Source organism: Carya illinoinensis, chromosome 13, assembly GCF_018687715.1.
Source record: "Carya illinoinensis cultivar Pawnee chromosome 13, C.illinoinensisPawnee_v1, whole genome shotgun sequence".
Lineage (NCBI taxonomy): Eukaryota > Viridiplantae > Streptophyta > Magnoliopsida > Fagales > Juglandaceae > Carya > Carya illinoinensis.
In genome coordinates, this window is record NC_056764.1 from 26320358 (window position 1) to 26340749 (window position 20392).

Consider the following 20392-nt stretch of genomic DNA (forward strand, 5'->3'; position numbering starts at 1 on the left):
TATAAATTTGTCTCCCAACACATTTGAAATCTTCAAAGACTTCGAGAACATTAAATAATATCATATTTTTCAAATAAACGCATAATGATATTCATATAGTCATTGCTATGAAACAACATAAATCAGGGATTCACACATTACTCAAATTTCAGGATGGTCAGAATTTGTAGATTTCAGGGTAGTCTAGGCCTTTTGCTCACCGTCTGCTGAACCTTTAAGATTTGGGCTTTTAGCCTTGGTAAATTGGACCGGGGCCGACTTGGCAAGGGACGAATATATCCTTCTACAATTCATGTACAGAACTCAAATTTCTGGATGGTCAGGATTTGTGGATTTCTATCCCTTTAAACAAAGCTGGAGCAAAATCATTCTGCAAATTGCAATCACATCATTAAAGAAAAGGGAAAAAAATGGTAGGTTTTTCCAAATTCTGAATTCTGAACAAGGTCAAATGCTTGAACTTTTCATTTTGTAAATGGTATTCAGGTACAAGATCCTCTGGTTAAGAGGTATCAAATACTACATCCAAACCCACTAAGAAACTATATATACTTGTTGAACACACCAACAACAGCAAGCGCATGACCCATTATCATGCTATGTAAAGAAGGATATTCGTTTCTAACTTTATAATATCAAATTTAGTCCCTATGAGTGGGAATGCCTGCATTCAACAAACAGCAAAAGGAAGAGCATTTGGAACAAGTTCATGCTGATAATTCAATGAGATGTCGATGAACAATGAAATGGATTTAAGCACTAATTCAACAAGTGGTAGGATTGAACTTCTGCAGGCAACAATATCAAGTCAAATACTTAATCCTACAAAGTGATCCTTATTCTTATTCGGTTCTGTAACTTTTGCTGACAAATTGTATTGCCATCATGTATGCTGGCCCCTCTCCTCCGCCGACAAACTCCTCACTCCGCCACTGCTTTCACAGCATTAGGATCTATTTGCATCGCCCTGTGACTGATTTGGTCGCTTATAGGGTGTTCTGAATTAGCCACATGACCATTCAACCAGCCTAATCAAACATATGAATAATTCTTAGATGACTAGATTGCATGGAATTGACTCTGGACTCATTACTTGTTGAAAATTTTGTAATTGATTTGGATGTAGATTTAACAGTTGGGCTACTTGTCTCATATTTTGTACAAAAGCCTATGTTGGATTTTTTTTCTTCAGTCTTGAGTAATCATGATTTTTTATTTTTATTTTTATTTTTTAAAAATAAAGATTTCTAATACCATCTGGGGTCCATTGCTAATCATTGGGCACCCAGATCTTTCTTATTGGTGTATGGTCAACACCATTATCCATCTAAATCCTAGCTTCTCTTCCTGGCATTCCAGCTAAATTTGTAATTTCCACACACCTTTTGAGGAGTAGAGATGCTGATACTTTCACAAAATTAGACACCTAAAAGTGGTATTGATACAACTTTAGGATAAAATGAGAGTTGGTATGCAAACGGAAATTATATATAGCAGGAAAACAGTTGATATTATAAACTTAATTTCCTTGCTTAAAGGATAAGCAATGATTTAATTCAGTTAATCAAAGTCTTTAAAGAGAATAATCGATGCTTGGATTTGATCCAGACCAATTACCTTTCCACATATAGTAGGAAAGGAACTCATAAAGAACTACTGTTTGATGAAGCGCAAGATCCATGGATACTGTACTCTACTTGAAAAAACAAACATTTTTATCTAACTCATGTATATTTCTCTATTTGAATTAAACCCTTTTTTAGGCCAATCATTGGCATCATAAAAAGAATAATGGGTCTCTCCAAGAAAAAAATAAATAAAAAATATATAAATATATATAGAAAAAGGCATATTGCCCACAAAGGTAGTAGATGAACACAACATAAACTATTTCCATCCAATCTCTCTCTCTCTCTCTCTCTCTCTCTCTCTCTCTCTCTCTCTCTGTGTGTGTGTGTGTGTGTGTGTGTGTGTGTATATATATATGTAGTCCTCCTCAATAATGCTGGTCATGTATAACTAAAATATTTAACTAGTCTGAAAATAAAGTAATTAATCTCTACATCTCTTTCTATACCCTCTATTTTTTAAACAGCAAATTAGTTAAGACTTTTTTGATAAACAAGGATACAATTTGAAAGATTAGTCATCAGGTTTCTCGCAAAGGAAACACTGTTTAGAGCATGGAAAACAATCAAAACCAGGGCTCTGATGCAGGAATTACAAGCATATAACAAGAAACAAGATGACAACAGTACTCTGTTTGCCATGAACCTGCTTCAACTCAGGACTGTAGAGGGACAACAGAAATTTCTATTAATGGAAAGGAATCTTTATGTGGCATGGAGGTATTAGGCGATGACAGGGAATGGATGTTGACCCATCAACAAAGGGGATAATACCAATCAAATACATGTCAATAGCAAGGATTATATAACACAAGTGGGGTTTTTTTTTTTTTTGTGGGTTATTATTCTAATGTTATGGTTGAAATGGTACGAGCAGAACCTTCAAATAATAATTAAATAGCTCTCCCTCTCTCTACTTGTCAAAAGTAAACTCAAATCGCTCTTAGGGGAGTAAACGGGATCAAGAGACTTAGAGAACATCATTTTTAGAGCTTTTCGTTTGCTCTTCTTTTACCATCGTTTGTGAAAGATAACTTTGTCTTATCTCCTATTCAATATTGAATTCTGATTGTTCTTTATCCATAAATGTATTTTTCGGCTGCAATATTACTAGCAGCTCTCAAGAGACCTATAAAGGAACCAATCACAAAACACAGGCGGTTAGGAGAGAGAGAGTGGAGTAGGACTCTGTGATACTAGTGGGTTCTTGCCAATGCTGCCATAGACCCCACCCTTATATTTGTTTTGTTTATTTTTCATTTTCTGTTGTTTTTGAAGCCCCCACAAAGGAAAGAGGGGCCTGAGTCAGGACTGAAAGGACAAGATGTTCTGTACCGTGGGATTGGTTCCAAAGTCTGATAAATATTTACAACTACAGTGGGTGATAAATCCAGCCTAAACAGACTAATCACTCAGGTTTTCTTCATAGAGGAGAAAAGAAACAGACAGAGACACCCCGCATGAAAGATCAAAAGGTGCAAAAGAAGAGATAATATATCCGAGGAAAAGACTCGACCACCGGCCTCTTGAGGCTACTTAAAAATACTTTTGACAAGATATCTTCGATCCTTTGCTCCTCTCATTCTCTCTCTCTCTCTCTCTCTCTCTCTCTCTCTCTCAGCTTGCTTTTGGTGCAAATAAGAATTCCTCTTGCAACTTCCAACACAAACTGAGGTAAACCAGAGGTGAATTCTTGGAAATAGTTCTCCAAGTCCTCTGCTTTTGTTCTTATGGCTTTTGGTTTCTGCAACGTGTTACCTTTCAGTTCCTTCTTGGATGAAAATGAGAATGGTCTGAGGTGGTCTTGCATGGCGAGCCATAGACTTGGGGAGACTGGTTTATCCGACTCAGGACCTTCGAATCCCCATGTCCCTTATGCAGTTTTTCATGGAAGTAATGTTCCTACAAGTTTCATGTATGTGAGACAACATCTTTCATTGTTCAGCCAAAATTTCTTTAGTAATGCGAAATCTTATATTATCTGCCAAAACTAGTTTCCTTCATTTTTCTTTAAAAACAAACTTGAATTGGGTTTGCTTATCTGCTCATACCTGACGTGGGTCATTTAATTCTTCTTTTCTTGTTTAGCAATCAAGAAGGATCTGCTTTCGATTTTGGAGAGCTAGAAGAAGCAATTGTGCTGCAAGGAGTTAAGATAAGAAATGATGAAGCTAAAGCACGTATGCTCCTTTCTCTAAGCTATCATGTCTCCTTTTTTTCTGACGTATGATTCGCATAACCAACTCCTAAAAGCAGAGAGAGAGAGAGAGAGAGAGAGAGAGAGAGAGAGAGGTTTGAATATGTCTGCAGAAGGCACAGGAGGGGGGGCTTACCATTTCCAATACCGTGATGATTCAGAGACGAGGGACTCGAGTGGCGTGAGGCTACAAACTTAGAAACCTGACCTCCCCAGCATGATTTTTACTGACTCCATAACTGCTGAAAAGGGGGATTAGGTTCCTCCACCTTTCGAAATTTTGAAAGTCTTAAGAAGTATTTATTTTGGGGATCCTCTGAAGATTTGGCTTCTGTGATTCTTGCAGCTTTATTCACTGGCAGGCCTGCAGCTACTCTGGAGATGTTCCCTTCATGGCCAATGAGATTCCAGACCACCCCAAGAGTAGGAGTAGTTTCTAACTTTTCTCCATCCTTGACCAATCTATTGTCATATGGGGTTCTAGATTAGCATGCTTAAAAGTTCAACCGCAGTACAGCATCCCAACCATTTCGCTTTCATGGGACAAATTTTCAAAAACCTCGTTTGAAAAAGTTAGAACTTCTTTTAAGTTCATTTAAATTGTTTGGGATGATTGGCTATACCAATTCCCAAACCGAGTCTATTGTGGGGACTATGATTATTTTTGGGATGATTCCCTTCATACCCCCATCTGAAGGATTTTTTGGTATGTTTTACAAATCAGGGAAGTTCAAAATCAGGGGGCGAGAGCACTGACTCAGGATCAGCAGTGAACACTTTCTCAAGCAAAGCTGAGGTCCAGATGGAATCAGAATCTCCTATTAGTAAAAACGCATCTTCCTCAGATCATCAGGCTTTTGATCATCAGAAGCATCTGCAGCTTCAACAACAACAAATACAGCAAGAGATGGCAAATGATAGATCAAGAACAGGACCATCACAGAATCAATCAGCTGTCAAAGCACCCCAAGAAAAGGTTTTTAAACTACTACTTTCAACTGCTAGTCTTCCAGTTCTCTCTCTTCCCATATCCCAAAACTCTGGAAAAAGTCGGTATCTTTATTGTTATTTTTACTGTTTTGATTTCTCCCTCTCTCTTGTCATATCTTCGTATACAACAGCACAGATCCCAACAACTCTGAAAAAATCAAAGTGCAGAGTTTCCCTGATTTCTGAACGATTTTCTGATGAATGTCTGACCTGGAAGAGAGAGAGAGAGAGTACTGTGCACAGAAAAAGTAAAGCGGGAATCTTCACAGTAGTTGCTACAGTTTTCTCATTAGAACAGTCACCCACTGTTGCTCAGTCCCTATAAATCAAACGAAACTTCATGTTTAAAGCCTTGGATCGGTTTTGGAATTAGGAACCGAATCACAAAACTCACCAAACTCAAGCGCAAACCTTCTTATTTGTAGCCTTACATCGGTTTTGGGATTAGCACAAACCACAAGAAACCATCCAACACAAATGGCAGATAAGGATGTCTTTTGCTACCCTTATTATGTCGATGATCACCTGCCTCAAGAGCAGTGCTCAAATCTGTATCAGAATGCAGAAATGCTTCCAAGATATTCTGTTAGCTCTCTAATAATCAACCACGAAATTATCTTCTTATTTCATTTTTTTCTTCCCATTCACCCAAGTCTAGTTGCTGAATAAACTTCATAAAAGAAAGAAAATCAACTAAAAATATTTTTCTTTTTCATCCCCAGAAATTAAGATTAGCTAAAGAATCTGAAAATATTTTAGTTCAGTTAGTATTTCTATATGTTTTATTATGACGGGCTTCTTCCCATATTGAATAAATTTTCCCATTTGGTATTTTTCATATAATCTTTTCCTTAATTGTTTGCAGAGGAAGGGAGGTGGTTCAACTTCAGAAAAACAACTTGATGCTAAGGTCCTGCAATACACTTATATTTTTCTCTTCGATCCTCTTTCTTTTCAAAAATATCATACTTAATTAGTGTTGAAATCTTGAGAATTTCTTTCAGACATTGAGACGTTTAGCTCAAAACAGAGAGGCTGCAAGGAAAAGCCGCCTCAGGAAAAAGGTACGTTTGTCAAAAACTTTGCTGGAATTCTTCAACTTTGAGGTTCAAACATTAGAATGATGACAAAACATGAAAACCCGCTAAATTCTTAGAATCCGACACATGCATCTCACTCTCTCTCTCTCTATCAAAACAGGCTTATGTGCAACAGCTAGAGTCAAGTAGAATGAAGCTTACTCAGATTGAACAAGATCTGCAAAGAGCACGCGCACAGGTTTTATTAGAGCATTTGTAAAATTTATATAAAGTTGATGATAAGAAAATATTAATTCAATTTATTTTGGGTTGTCTAAATAATATATAGGGGCTATTCTTGGGTGGCTGTGGTGGCGCTGGTGGAAATCTCAGCTCTGGTGAGTTTTCTTAAAGATACATGATGCTTATGATACTGATCATACATAGTTGATCATGAAGGTAATTTGCTTTAAAATAAAAGGGATAATGCCATTTTATCATGTATTTTGTAAGAAAGCCATGTGGTGGCCAGTGATTAGGTAAAAGGGGGATTGCGTGTAAAAGAATGCCAACATAAAGTAGAACTTCATGACCATACCAGCGTTCAGATCAACTGGAAAATGCTATTTTTCTTGGTTTTTTCCCTTACTATATTGCCAACTTGTAATTTTTTTTTTTGGACCGACATTTGATAAATATGAAACTATTCAATTAATTTCATTATATATTTCGCAGACTTTTCCAAATTCGACTAAAAAAAACCTTTCCTGTCTCTTTCTCTATTTTCTTTAAAATTTTCAAACGATTTTTTTAAAATCTCGTGAGGTTGTTTGGCTTTTCTCAAACATATATAAAAGACATCATTATATTTTGTTCAACTTTCTGTGAATTATTGATCCAATAAGGTGACAACTTTTCCACTTTTAGAATCATAAAAAGCGCTTTAATATTATAATTAATGCAAATTATTCTTGACATGCATATCATTGCTGTATAATTTGTGGTTCTAACATATCACATTGAAGATAATCCTTAATATATGTATATATATATTGCTGTTTCGATTTTGTCGTAGGAGCTGCAATATTTGACATGGAATACGCAAGATGGCTGGAAGATGACCACAGGTTAATGGCGGAGCTCCGAACAGGATTGCACGCACATTTATCGGACGGCGATCTTAGATTAATCGTGGAAGGATATATTTCTCATTACGATGAGATTTTCCGGCTGAAGGGAGTGGCCGCCAAATCTGATGTATTTCACGTCATTACAGGGCTGTGGCTGACTCCGGCCGAGCGTTGTTTCCTCTGGATAGGTGGTTTCAGGCCCTCTGATCTCATCAAGGTATAGACATATATATATATATATATATATATTTATCTTCTTTTTGGTGTACGATTTTATTTGCGTCATTTTGGCAGAAAACTGCAGAAAAAGGTCCTTCAAGATGTAAATGTACAGTACTTACCATTGATTGGACTGCCGCCGCGATCTACTATTCCTGGAAAGGAAAAACTTTATCTACTACGAAAAAAGTTATATGATTCTAACTTTCTTTTGTTTTTGGCTTTTTGGGGTACGTGTTTTGCTGGAATGATCAGATGTTAATAGGTCAATTAGACCCATTAACAGAACAGCAATTGGTGGGAATTTACCGATTGCAACAGTCAACACAACAAGCTGAGGAGGCTCTATCTCAGGGCCAGGAGCAGCTCCAACAGTCTCTGATAGAAACCATTGCTGCTGCAGGGCCTGTCATTGATGGCATGCAGCAGATGGCTATTGCCTTGGCCAAGCTTTCCAACCTTGAAAGCTTCGTTCGCCAGGTACGCACGCACGTAATAATTAAACTAAAATGTATGTACGTTCTTTACGCCTCTATTTTTACGAATAATTTACTGACAGGTTGGACCTGTTTACCATAATACGCACTAGCATATATATATAATATAGTAACATAGTTAATTTAACGATGAAGATCACTTAGCTAGGGACATTTGCATGAGTCATGCACATATACGCGTTCAAGTCGATCTAGAACAGGAAAAACAAAGCCCGCATGGGACCAAAGAGTAATATTATTAAGTCTAAGTTTCAAATAGACAAGTTTTATTTAAATTATGGGTAAAAAAGGGGATCCTACTAATAAAAAATAAATTTTTTACACTTTTTTACGGTAGTGTCTACCTTTTTACAATAACTTGCATAAGACCGATTAATTTATTTATTTGAGGTTTATACAAATCATTTTTTCCCGTCCCAAACTTCAATAATTTAGAGTTGAACTTATCGTTCCATCTATATGAAAGTACTCTTTCGCTATATATATATATATTTTGCTTATTAATTAACGCAATTTTTTTTGCTATATATTTAAACGTTAAAATGATATATAAGACTTTGCTATATATGAAATTTGGTGATCGACGTATACGTATGCTTACTTATTTGTTTAGGAAGAGAAGTATATATATTCTTTGTTTCTCATTATGAATTAAAGAAAACTTTAGAAAATTTGGGAAGCCATCGAAGAGGAAACCGAGTAATAGAAAGCAGGACCATCTAAATAGAGAGCCATGATATTACGTGTCAAGGAGAAAGAGCAATTTTTCTCCGTATTCCCCGCCAAGTCGAGTTTAGTGAACTCTGAAAATGATATTTCATGTATCTATCTATATATATATATATAATAGATGATCTGATGGCGGCAGCTAGGGTTGAAAATTATAAGCCCGGTTTTGGGTTATTTCTCAAAATTAAGCTTCGTAACTTGTAATTCGTGATCGATCGATATATGTACGTACTCGCAAAACCAAGAAAAATTAAAGGCTGCAAGTATTCAAATTCCAGATGCTGGCGGCATTCTGTAGTACCATTCTACTTGTCAACACTATCATACATACATATAAATATTATATATATATATATATATATAATATGTGTGTGTGTGTGTCTGTGTGTATTAGAGGACCATTAATTAATTTCACTTATGGGCCGGCCGCCATAGAAGCATTCTAATGATCAACTCGCAACTGGTTTCCCATACATGATAGTCAATCTTCCACCCCACCTCAACCCTAGCTAGCTATATATATGCCTGACCTCTTGATTAATTGCCTCGTTTCATGTGTCCCCAAATTACAATAGGAAGAAAAAAGAAAAAGTACTGTTAGATCTCACCTAACATCTTTTGCCCACTTGACTTTGCTAGGTTTAGGGTTCTTGGCTCAAACCATTTATATATAATATTCCTGTTTGCATGTGTGCATACATGTGTGGCTCCGCAATGAGTTGTTCAAGATGATCGATGAGGCGTCGGTAAGGTAGATAAAATGTTTCCTTCGTAGACTCCTATTGTCCATTCAAGTTCATTGTATATACTCGTTTGTCTCCTTGTTTTGTGCCGCAATTCAAACTTTGCAAGTTACCCCCGATGACCTTAACCTTAAGGTTAAGAATCCGATCCTTTGAACTTCATTCATGACATCAACTTGATTTAACCTTTGCATCGAGTATATTTGACCTTTCAGCTGAAAAAGATTAATTAAATCAACAAAAGTGAAAATACGCCTCTCATTAAGGTTTTCGATGCCGATCCAGCCGTCCATAATCATGCACCTTATATATATATATGGTCTTCATGTTCATGAATATCCCGGTTGACTACTTATATATATATATATATATATATTAATAATGTGCGCTAGCTTGGTCAACTTGGAGACATGATCGCGTTGTTTGTATCATAGAAATTTGTTTTAATTATTCAGGATTGATCATCAGATCATCAATCATCATCTCCACTACATGTCTGCCATGTGTACGGTGGTTTGTCTACTTCTATGGGGAATATATTTTGCTTTGCTGCTAAGAAGTCCATTCAAGCTGGTGTTGACTGCTAGGGTTTTGATGTGGTATTTTCATCTAATAAGGTTTCTATCGGAAGTTGGTTTGAAAGTGATGCCTGTTGAATTAAAAAAAAAGTCCTAGCCAGACCTAGCTGCTACATATCATCAACAAAACTTTATAAATAAACTTTATAAAAATGTTATATTTTTTTTTATTTTATATAATTCTAGATTGGAATAGTCCATATAGATAGATCAATGGATATGTTTAGTTTATGTCCATCATGTGCCCTAGCTTGCAGTTCTATATATGGTACTAGCTAGAGTGCCCAAATCTCAAGTACTCTAAATGGTGGTTGTGGTTTGAAATATATATATATATATATATAATATATATGTATATATATTAATTATAATAGGTTAGCTTGTTGTATTTGGTAATTTGATTATATTTATTCATATATTTCCTAATTATTAATATTGGTTCATAATTAATTTCAAAACTCAGGCAGATAACTTGAGACAGCAAACCCTTCATCAACTTTGTCACGTATTGACTATCCGACAGGCAGCAAGATGTTTTCTTGTAATTGGAGAATACTATGGCCGACTTCGAGCCCTCAGCTCCCTTTGGGCGTCTCGACCACGAGAGTAAGATTACATATATTATATATATATATATATATATAGAATTACAATTAATTATGAATATCTATTTTCAAATATATAGCTCTTTCCACTTTGAAATGGTAGACAGTTTCGATCTCTTGCATGCCACCGCGTATATATTAAAGAGTAGACTAGTCTACTCTGGCCTCTTGATCCATTAAAGAATTGTATATTTGTCTTGTGTGCATGTTTTTCAACATAATAACTCATTTTTCATTTTGATTTTTGAAGTGCCATGTCTAGTACTTCACGTAATCGAAAGCGAAATGTGGCAGTACCGAGTCTACCGACTGCATTTGGTTTACCATTTCAGCCAAAAACTCTTGCCACTTTTTAAAATTAGTGCATGTGCAAAGCTAGCGTAAGAAAATAGAAATGATTTATACAGTTTTAGGTCGACACGTAAATTAGTTTGCAAATTCATTTTGAAAATAACGAATAAATTGAGATCCACATAAAATAACTAACGATAGATCAAACTTAGTCTTTTTTCAAAATAAGTTTATGGGACTTGTATACGAGTATTGGCATTTGGTTAATGGCATAGTGAAATGTCAATACAAGTCTAAACTTTAGCTAGATGTGAGAAAAAACTTATATATTGAACTTGAGCTACAGTAATTCTTAGGTGCTCTTCAAACTTGAAAAGTTACTATTCATATGCCAAAAGATTATTTTATGAATTTTTACATTGTATTGGTTTCTAATTAATTGCTTCCATCCATTGCATTTTATCATTTGTCCAATATGTCTGTTTTATGCATCCAAATGACATCATCATGTTGTTTTTTCAGTTCATGTTACCAGTTAGTTTCATGAAATGGGTTTTTTAAACAATAATAAAAGTACTAAAAATTATTAATTAACATACGAAAAGTGTATTTGTAAAATAGAAAAAAAAATATCAAATATTAATTAATATATGATTAAAATAGATAATATTATATTATTATTTTATCTTGATACTATATATGGCTAAAATGTGAGATTCTAGCTGAACTTTAAACTTAGCAATAGTATGCAAAATGGTAGCAGTGTACGTACGTTCGTATATAGGATAATGGTGATCATATAGTTTCCAGTATTCCTCGTCCAAGCATGAAATAAGTCATTCTTCTTGACGTTACTTCGATCGTTTGCAATTAAAGTATTTTTTTTTTTTTAATTTTCTTGCATTATTCTATCTTTTTTTTTAAAAAAAAAGTAAAATGCAAGGTAGCTTTTACGTAAAAAATAAAACCAGCTATTATAATTATAATAAAATATGTCTGCATGCATGCAGGAGCCTGATGAGTGAAGATCATCATAACTCTTGTCAACCAACAGCCACCGATCATTTGCAAATTGTTCATCAATCTACTGTACACAACCATTTCTCAACCTTTTGAAGGAGATCATCATGCATGATCCCACTAGCCACAGTAGTGATGCTGCCCGGCCCAAGGAAATTAATCGATCCTTATCTTGATCTAATTGCTTTCATGGCGCTAGCTCATGTCGGCCGCCAGATATCTTCAAAGATATATATACTTTAGAGGAGATAGGACACTTCTTCTTTTAGCTTCTTTTTATCCTCGATCTGCCTTTTAATTAGTACCTTTATATATATATGATTATTAATTTCTACGTACGTACGTTATGATGTTGTACATATAATTAACTTCATCTACTTGCTTGAAGCATGAGAAAAAAAGATCCAAAGTTTTAGTATAAATGATATATAGCTGTAAATTTCATGATGAGCATGATGTTGTTAATTCCTTCGGCCAGTACTAGATCCTCCCTTTCTCCATTTAATTTTTCTCTAATTTGTCTCTCAAATTAATTACCTGACTTTCTTCGATCTAACTGGCTATTGAATGATAAATAGGGCTAGAAATTGAAAATGCAAAGATCGACATATAGAAATTAGAGCTTCATTTATATGATCAAGTGGTTGTGAGGGCGCGGGAGAAAGTATTCTAATAGAACAAGAATTTAAAAGATTTGTTTTTTCTTAATGCATGGATGTTGGAGGGCGAAGACCTTCATGTAGTAGTGGAGAAGGAGATGGAGGTTAGGTTGCATGCTGAAGCACTTCATTTATATCAACTTGTCAAATACGTATTATAGTAATGCAAGAAGACAAGAAGCTAGGGAAGTAGGAGATCAGAAACTCTTTAATTTTATTCAAATTTTTTATGTTAATGGAACAACTTGCACAAAGGACATGGCCAAAGTTTGATGGGATATCAAAATATCATAATTGTAACAGCTATTTCCTTCATCTATAAGCTTATTATATGCATTTACCGAACATATAAATTCGTTATTAGATTGAAAAAAAAAATTAAATTAAATCAGTAAAATAAAATACACGATCATTTTGACATGATATTTTTTTTTTCTAAAAGAGAAGAGGTCACATGTCCAAGAGTAACCCGACTCTCCCAATTTTATTAAAAACTCTCAATTATGACAGAGGAAAACCGTAGTTACAACCAAGACACAAGGGATTTACATTAGACAATAAAACCATCCCAAGCATCAACACCAACAAAGTAAAACAACACCTATACAATACCAGCAAAAACTAATCAAATACCAGCAAAGCTGCTAACTAAAATAAAATACTTCTCGAAAATAAGCCATTCTCAATTTATCCAATCTATACAAACCTCTTAAGTTTTTTTGAAGCTGTCCATCCCGTTGAAACACATTATCCTCCCCCTTTGCACCACTTTGTGCCAAAGAATCCACCACTTTATTAGCTTCTCTAAAACAATGATGATCAATAGTACTGAAATCAAACTCATATAAAAAAATCAACACTTTATCCCAAAAATTCCAAAGATACTAAACTGTACACTTTTTAGCGAAAATCCAATTAATTTACAACCACCAAAGAATCGCATTCAGTGTCAACCTTTAAGCAGTCCATCTGCTTGCACAATATCCCTTCTAACACTGCCCTCAATTTAGTTTCATTATTGAAACAATAACCAAAAGATTTAGAAAAAGCAAACACAAGCTTGCCCGTACTATCTCTTAAAACACCTCCCCCATCACCACTACCTAGGTTTCCTAAACTACTTCCATCTAAATTTAATTTAATCTAACCTAGGCTAGGCTTTAGACCAATGAACAACTTGACTATTAACTCGACGTTTTTCCACAATCTGAATGTCTAAATGATTCAATATAGCAATATCTGAATTAGACAAAAGATTAACCTTAGTAACCTTCTCAGCCACTACACGAACCCAATATTTAATTGAGCTCCAAACCACAACCAAACTCTCATATTTACCTTTCATCCGAGCTACACACCTCCTCCTCCACAACCTCCAAATCACAATTATAGGAATAATACCAATAAGAATGCTAACTTGTGACTGCCACAATGCTCTATTGAACCGGGCTTGAATTTTTTCATGCCATCGCTGCTAGGCCAGAAACAAAATGGAGATTTCAGCCGAAACTTTACTCCACAAAGCCCTTGCAAACTAACTGACTACTACTCATCACATGCTCTAAATCTTCAACCATGCCTCTATCACAACAGTTACAGGAAGAAAACTAATGGAATGCCAAGTTTTTGTATCTGATCATCAACGCTTAAGCAACCAAAAACCGCCTTCTACATGCATAAAGACATCTTCTATGGAAGCATCTTATTCCATACCCATGAAGACCACTCAAATCTTGGCATTCTAATTTGAAGTAGGTCCTAAGCCAACTTAGTTGAGAAGACTCCATTTCTATTCGGCAGCCATATCAACACATCTTTATTATGCTTTAAATACCTCATTGTTGCCAGTACATTTGTTGCCAACTAATCACCTGGCATGTCCTACAACCGGTCGACATCCCAGGCATCTCTAATGGCCAAATCTCTTATTCGGACTTTCGGATTTACAACCTGATCAACCAAGCCATGAAGAGAACCTCCTTCCAAAAATTTATCATACCAAAGAGAAAGATCACCTTTATTCACCTTCCATTTAGAATTTTCCAAGGGATAAAGGATCCCCTCAACAATTTTCTTCCAGAACAAGGACCTTGCCAAACCCCCAGAGCTAAAATTCAAGTGTTTATTCTTTGTATATTTGGCCCAAAAAAATCTTGCCCATAAGGACTCTTGTGTCAAAAGCTACCACCCGAATTTAAGAAATAACGAGAGCTGAAGAATTGATTAAGAAACCTTGTAGTTTCTTAATCACCAACTTTGGCATCTAAAGAATTGATAAAGATCTATTGGTACTAGAAAGAACATACCTCAAAAGAATAAGCCTTCCCCCTTGCAACAAAAGACGGTTTTTCCATCCTACCAATATATTTTCCACTTTCTCCACTAAAGGATCAAAATATTTGACTTTTAAGTCTTCCATCAACTATCAGGACACCCAAATAATAAAACATAATTGGCCTTAAGAAAAACCAGTCTCCATCAAAATTTCTCTTGAACGATGAGCAAACAACCTCTTAGAAAAATAAATAGCTGATTTATCAAAATTTACCTTCCGACTTGTCCAAACTTCATACTGCTTCAATATTTCCATCACGTATCTTATTGTTCCTTTAGAAGTATTTGCAAACAAAACAATATCATTGGCATAAATCAGGTGCAAAACAATGAGAGCATTTACCGGATGAGATAACAACTTAATCTCTTTTTCAACCACATTTAATTTTATCAGCTTAGAAAGTACCTCCTCTAAAATTATAAATAAATAAAGGGAGAGCGGATCCCCTTGTCTAATCCCCCTCTTCGACTTGAAAAAGCCTTTAAACATGCCATTCATCATAATAGAAAACCATGGCGTCATCACACAATTTATTATCAAGGCACAAAAACTCTCCGACAACCCAAAACCACGTAGAACATGCAACAAAAACCTCCAATTCACCATATCATATGTCTTACTCATATCAATTTTCATCAAAACATTTCTACTTCAAGATCTTCGATGTAATAATTTAATCATTTCCTAAGGTTTTTGAAATATTTTGAAAGATACTCCTACCTTTCACAAATGCTCCTCGTTCAAGAGAAATCAAACCTTCAAGAACCTTCGACAATCTATTCACAATCAATTTAGCAAAGATCTTGTATATCACATTACAAAGGCTTATGGGGCAAAATTTATCAAAACTTGTGGGATCCTTCACCTAAGGAATTAAAACAATAAATGAGGAGGTGTAAAATCTAGGCAACTCCATATAAAGAAGGAGGCAAAATTTATTGACATGACATATAATTGCTTTGCTTAGGTCAAGATAAATTAATATAATTTATACTACATGGTAAACTAATAGAACAACTTAATATATGGAGTACCGGTACATTATCTTTTTTTATCTTGATCTTTCTCATCTCCTTGATCTTTTGCTTAGACCTACTCCTTGATCTGTAATTCTGACCAAATCAACCTATTCGAGGTGGAGGCCGTGGGACCTAGCTAGCTAACCTGCTTTTTAGCAGAGTTTACTGATTTTGTAACATATATATATATATATATATATAATTTGTTAGTTTTGCTTATGTAGAGGAGATGAAACTTTAGATCATTTGTTTCCCTCTATTGCTAGCTTTCAAGCCAACAAACCCTATCGATGATGGCCTCTTTCCTTCATCCTACGCCTCTCCTACTTCGAGCTTCCAACCTTCTCCTCTTTACCAAGAGTTTTGTTTCCCACTATGTACTCCTCCATCAAGGATTAATGGGGAGTGGACATCTTCTTTAATTAATTCCCCAAGATTTAGTCAAATATCTATTGCCTTATTTTTTTGTCATGGCTTTCAAGAATCTATCCTCCCAATTAACTGACAAACAAATGGCCATAAAAAGAATTAATCTAATGTTTTCTTTTTTATTAATTAGAATTGTTCTTTGAGAAACTTAATTAATTCGAGTTTTGAGCCAATAGAAATTCATTGACATAATGATACCTGCAATTTGGTGAAATTCAGACATTCAAAAGATTGCCTAATATTCTTGATAGGAAAATGATAGTATGACTGCCATATATGCCCACAAAATGTGCCTACTTATATTTTTTTATTTTTTTATTTTTCTTAATGGTTAAGGATGTTTAAAAAATTAAACTTAAAGAAAAATAAAAGGAAAAAAAAAACTCAGTTGTACTAGTGTGCACATTAGGTGGACAAATTTAGTAATCACCCTAGCATTGTCATATGTTGTCTATTAAATTAAATATATCACTACAACAAATATCGGTTTTTCTCGTGCAAGCCTGTGGTCCAAAAAATCTAGACTTTGGTCGAAAAAATATTTTTCCCACCAATTTTTGTGGTGGGACACTCGTGGCATATAACTCGTGAATACGAATATTTTACCCAACAAAATCATTGTTCATGGGAAAAGGCATATTTTTTGTCATAGCATCAATGGTGGATAAAACATTTTAATTTCGTGGCAATCAAGTTCTTGAACCTACCTTTGTGGTGAGAAATAATATTTTTATTGACCGATAAGCTAGTAGCAGAATTTCTTTTGCCATGGGTCTCTTCGTGACAATAGAGTTTTAAAGGTAATAGACAGAATCAACAAAACAATCACACAGCTTAATGAAGTTCATTTGTACGGCTAATGGAGATGAGGGAAAGTCAATAATTTTGGTTGCAAGATACACATCAACGATACATTAAGATGATATAGTTTAAGTTTAAGTTGAATCTAATCTGCATGTATTTGTAGTTTGAGAATGAGGAGAATTTGGTCGATTTCTTTAAAGAAATGAGGTTATCACAGATGAAGACCAAATTTGTGACTCCCATTGTGAAAGAGAAATATGGGAGTGTTAAAGTAAAATCTTAGGTATTTCGGGAAAAACACCCAAATAATTTTGTATGGTATAAGTACATATCCCTTACTAACATGTGTGATTTTTCAATGGTTGGATAGCTGGAGATCATGGCTACAAAGATGTCAGAGTTAGGGCCTGAGAAGCGGACGAATGAGGCTGCAGTGATAATCTTTAAGGAACTTTTGGGCCACAGATCAGGGTATGTAAGGGGCCTCAGTGATATGGTTATTCCCAAATCATTTAGACAAATAGCTGATGCCCAAATAATATAATTAATTGAACGTGCATAAAGGTTCAAAAAATCTGCTTCAGATTATAAGGGTCAGCTTGATGACTTACGAGAGAATGTCATGTTACTAATGGAGAGACAAACCAAATATGACAAGTTTATGGAGAGATATGAGTCAGAGAGGCAGGTCCAAGAAGAGTCTTATAGAGAGGCTCAAGGACCTGCATAATTAGTTACTCATTTTGGAGGAGAAACAATTTTTTTGTGGATTTTGGTAAGTAGATGAAGATTAAAGTAATATATTAAAATAAAATGTCTCATATTTAGATAAGATTTTGTTCATCAGCTTACTGGTGTAGGGTAGGTAGTGTATTGTTAGGTTTTGAAGATATTTTGTAGCTTATGTTAATATACGTTGCTCTTGCTACCAACTGGTCACTTGAAAGTTGTTGGTCATTCAATGTCCAGTCAAACTGCTACAGCAAGGTAAGTTATTAGTACATATATATATAGTCTTTTTTTTTTTTTTTATCTCATTATTAGTACATGGTTGAACTGTACTTTTTCATTTCTTTTTCTTATTACTTTTTACTTTTTATATATCTTTAATCATTATCTCTTTTTTTTTTTTTTCAAGGTTGGAATTTTACATGGAGGTGCCCATATTTTTTATGCACTCGTTAGTGTTCTTGTCAGATGGTTGTACAAAGGAACATCATTATCAACTTAATTGAGTGAGAACTTGACATACATACTTATCTAACTTTCTCATTCTTTAGATGCATGACATGCATTCATTGCTTAATAATAAGTTTTGCTTTAACCCAAGGACTTAGTTTTGGAGAAGCTTTTAGGCTAGGTTAGGACAGTCTTATTTGGGTCTGCACAGGGCTTATGGACTTGCATAAATTATTATTTTTCTTTGAATAATACTTATACGTAAGTGCAGTGTTTGATCAGAAAAATAGTTGTAAGAAAGAGGAAGATTTCATAGCTAAGGAGTAGGGACTAAGGAATGGGCTTTCCCACTAAATAAGTTTTTTTTTTTTTTTTTTTTGAAAAAGACTTCTATCATTCCGAAATCACACAATACAATGTTTGTCTGAAGTAATGTAAGGCATGGCCACATACGGTGCATCCTCCATCCAAACGGACTCACAATCTAAAGGCAAAGCTAGCTTTGCTAATACATGAGCTACCCGGTTTCCATCCCTTCTAACATGAGATTGTTTCTAGTTAGGCTTTGACGACAATCATTTCTTAAGGTCTTCAACAAGTTGCCCACTCCACGAGGAATCAGGTGTAGGATCTAATATTGCATCAATGACCATCTTGCATCCCCTTCAAAATCTGCCTCATCTAGTCCAAGTTCCACACATAAAGAGAAGGCTCTTGATAAGGCAACCCTTCGGCTAGATATGTTGAGTTTACTGAATCTCTTTGGCCAGCTACCATCACCATTGGGTCCCCCTTTGAGTCTCGTATAACAATGCCCAGCCCCACCTTCTATACTAGTTTGAGGAAGCTGGCATCAAAATTGACCTTTAGCCTTGCTCCAGATGGAGGTTTCCATAAGCAATATTTGTCTCGGCCTTCCCTTCCTTCGACTGGAGATGGACCTGTATCTCGCCCTCCTTAGGCTCCACAATAGCCATTGAAAAATCTGTAATGTCAGTACAAGCAGCTTTAATGAGGTGTTTTGGTCCACAGAAAAAATTTCTAAAGATCAAATCATTTCTTCTAAGCCAAAGCCTATAGCATATTACCGAGACCAATTCTAGGCCCCTTTCATCAAGTTTGCTACTGAATTCCATCCATAGATCTGCAAAATTTTCAAAGACCTTGCCCGACTTTGAGACTTGAGAGTCCCTCTCTCCCCAAACTTCCCTCGCTGCCACACACTCCCAAAGGCCATGCAAAACAGTTTCTTCAACCTTGTTGCATACAGGACATAGAGGGTTCTCGGCACTCTTCTTTTTGTAGAGATTTCCCTTGGTAGGTAGCAGGTTTGAGATTGCTTTCCATATAAAGAATTTTACCTTCCCCACAACCCCAAGCTTCCATACGGATTTCCAAGGAGAGATCGACTGATTTACACCCGAGGGCTCCCCCATTTTTTGATTTTTTGTCGCTGATGACTTGCAAAATTTCGTATTGCAGATTTTACAAGATCGCTCGAGTGGAGGCTTTTGGCCGCTCGAGCGAATTCAGGCAGATTCAAATGCTCGACTGCCGCTCGACAGTGAGTTCGAGCGGGTTTGCTGGAAAACGAAGATCCCTCGAGTGGAGACATTGGCTGCTCAAGCGAAATCAAGCAGAGTCGAACACTCGATGTGCGCTCGAGCAAAATCAGGCAGAGTTGAACGCTCGATGTGCGCTCGACACCCCGCTCGAGCGAACATCGTATTTTGACAGATCTAGGGTCTTCCGCCGTCACACCATATAAAAGTGATTTTTCACTCTATGGCCATGGCTTTTGGACTGGAGAACATTTTTTGGGACAGAAAAACACAGCTAGAAGGATTCAAATCATCTGTTTTGGAATCATACACGAGCACAGACGGGAGAAAAGCATTGAAACATTTTCTTGAGTTTTTGAAGACAAGTTGCGGCTGCGAGGAGTATTTTTCAGCGTTTATTTTCTTCCAATATTCTCAGAACAATTATGGTGAATTCGCTTATGTTGAATTTTATTTCTAGCATGAGCTAAATTTTATTTATTCTAGGAAAATGATGTAACCTAGTTTCAAACTATGCTTGATTGTCTATGCTAATTTAAGGCAATTCTCTCTTTGTTTTTTTGATTTATTCTGAATTTATTGCTTCTAATTAACTGGCCATTGATTAGATGATATTTAATCTTGTGATTTGCTATCGAAAGAGGGAATCATAAGGTAGATCTTGAATATTTCAGCATAGGAAAGTACAGAGATCGAAAGACTTGTATGAACCTATGTAGTAATTAAATCATTGGTCTTATTGCTTTCTTGCTTTATTAA

The 20392-nt window shown here is 35.5% G+C and overlaps 2 protein-coding genes across 3 annotated transcripts; one reads left to right on the top strand and one right to left on the bottom strand.

Moving 5' to 3' along the window:
* The first annotated feature begins 2925 nt into the window (after positions 1-2925).
* On the top strand, positions 2926-12093 carry LOC122290747 (transcription factor TGA9-like). Of its 2 annotated transcripts, XM_043098365.1 has the most exons (13): positions 2932-3302; positions 3394-3543; positions 3717-3808; positions 4172-4248; positions 4550-4801; positions 5681-5725; positions 5820-5879; positions 6016-6093; positions 6184-6232; positions 6910-7181; positions 7439-7663; positions 10194-10336; positions 11637-12093. In XM_043098365.1, exons 2-13 carry the CDS (start codon positions 3437-3439, stop codon positions 11740-11742), a joined length of 1506 nt encoding a protein of 501 aa, XP_042954299.1. In that variant the 5' UTR covers positions 2932-3302; positions 3394-3436; the 3' UTR covers positions 11743-12093. The 2 variants fall into 2 exon arrangements, with proteins under 2 accessions (XP_042954298.1, XP_042954299.1); XM_043098364.1 differs by having other exon boundaries at positions 2926-3543.
* A 6844-nt stretch (positions 12094-18937) lies between these two features.
* Positions 18938-19507, bottom strand: LOC122291086. The gene has a single exon (XM_043098732.1). It carries the CDS (start codon positions 19505-19507, stop codon positions 18938-18940), a length of 570 nt encoding a protein of 189 aa, XP_042954666.1.
* Positions 19508-20392: the final 885 nt, after the last annotated feature.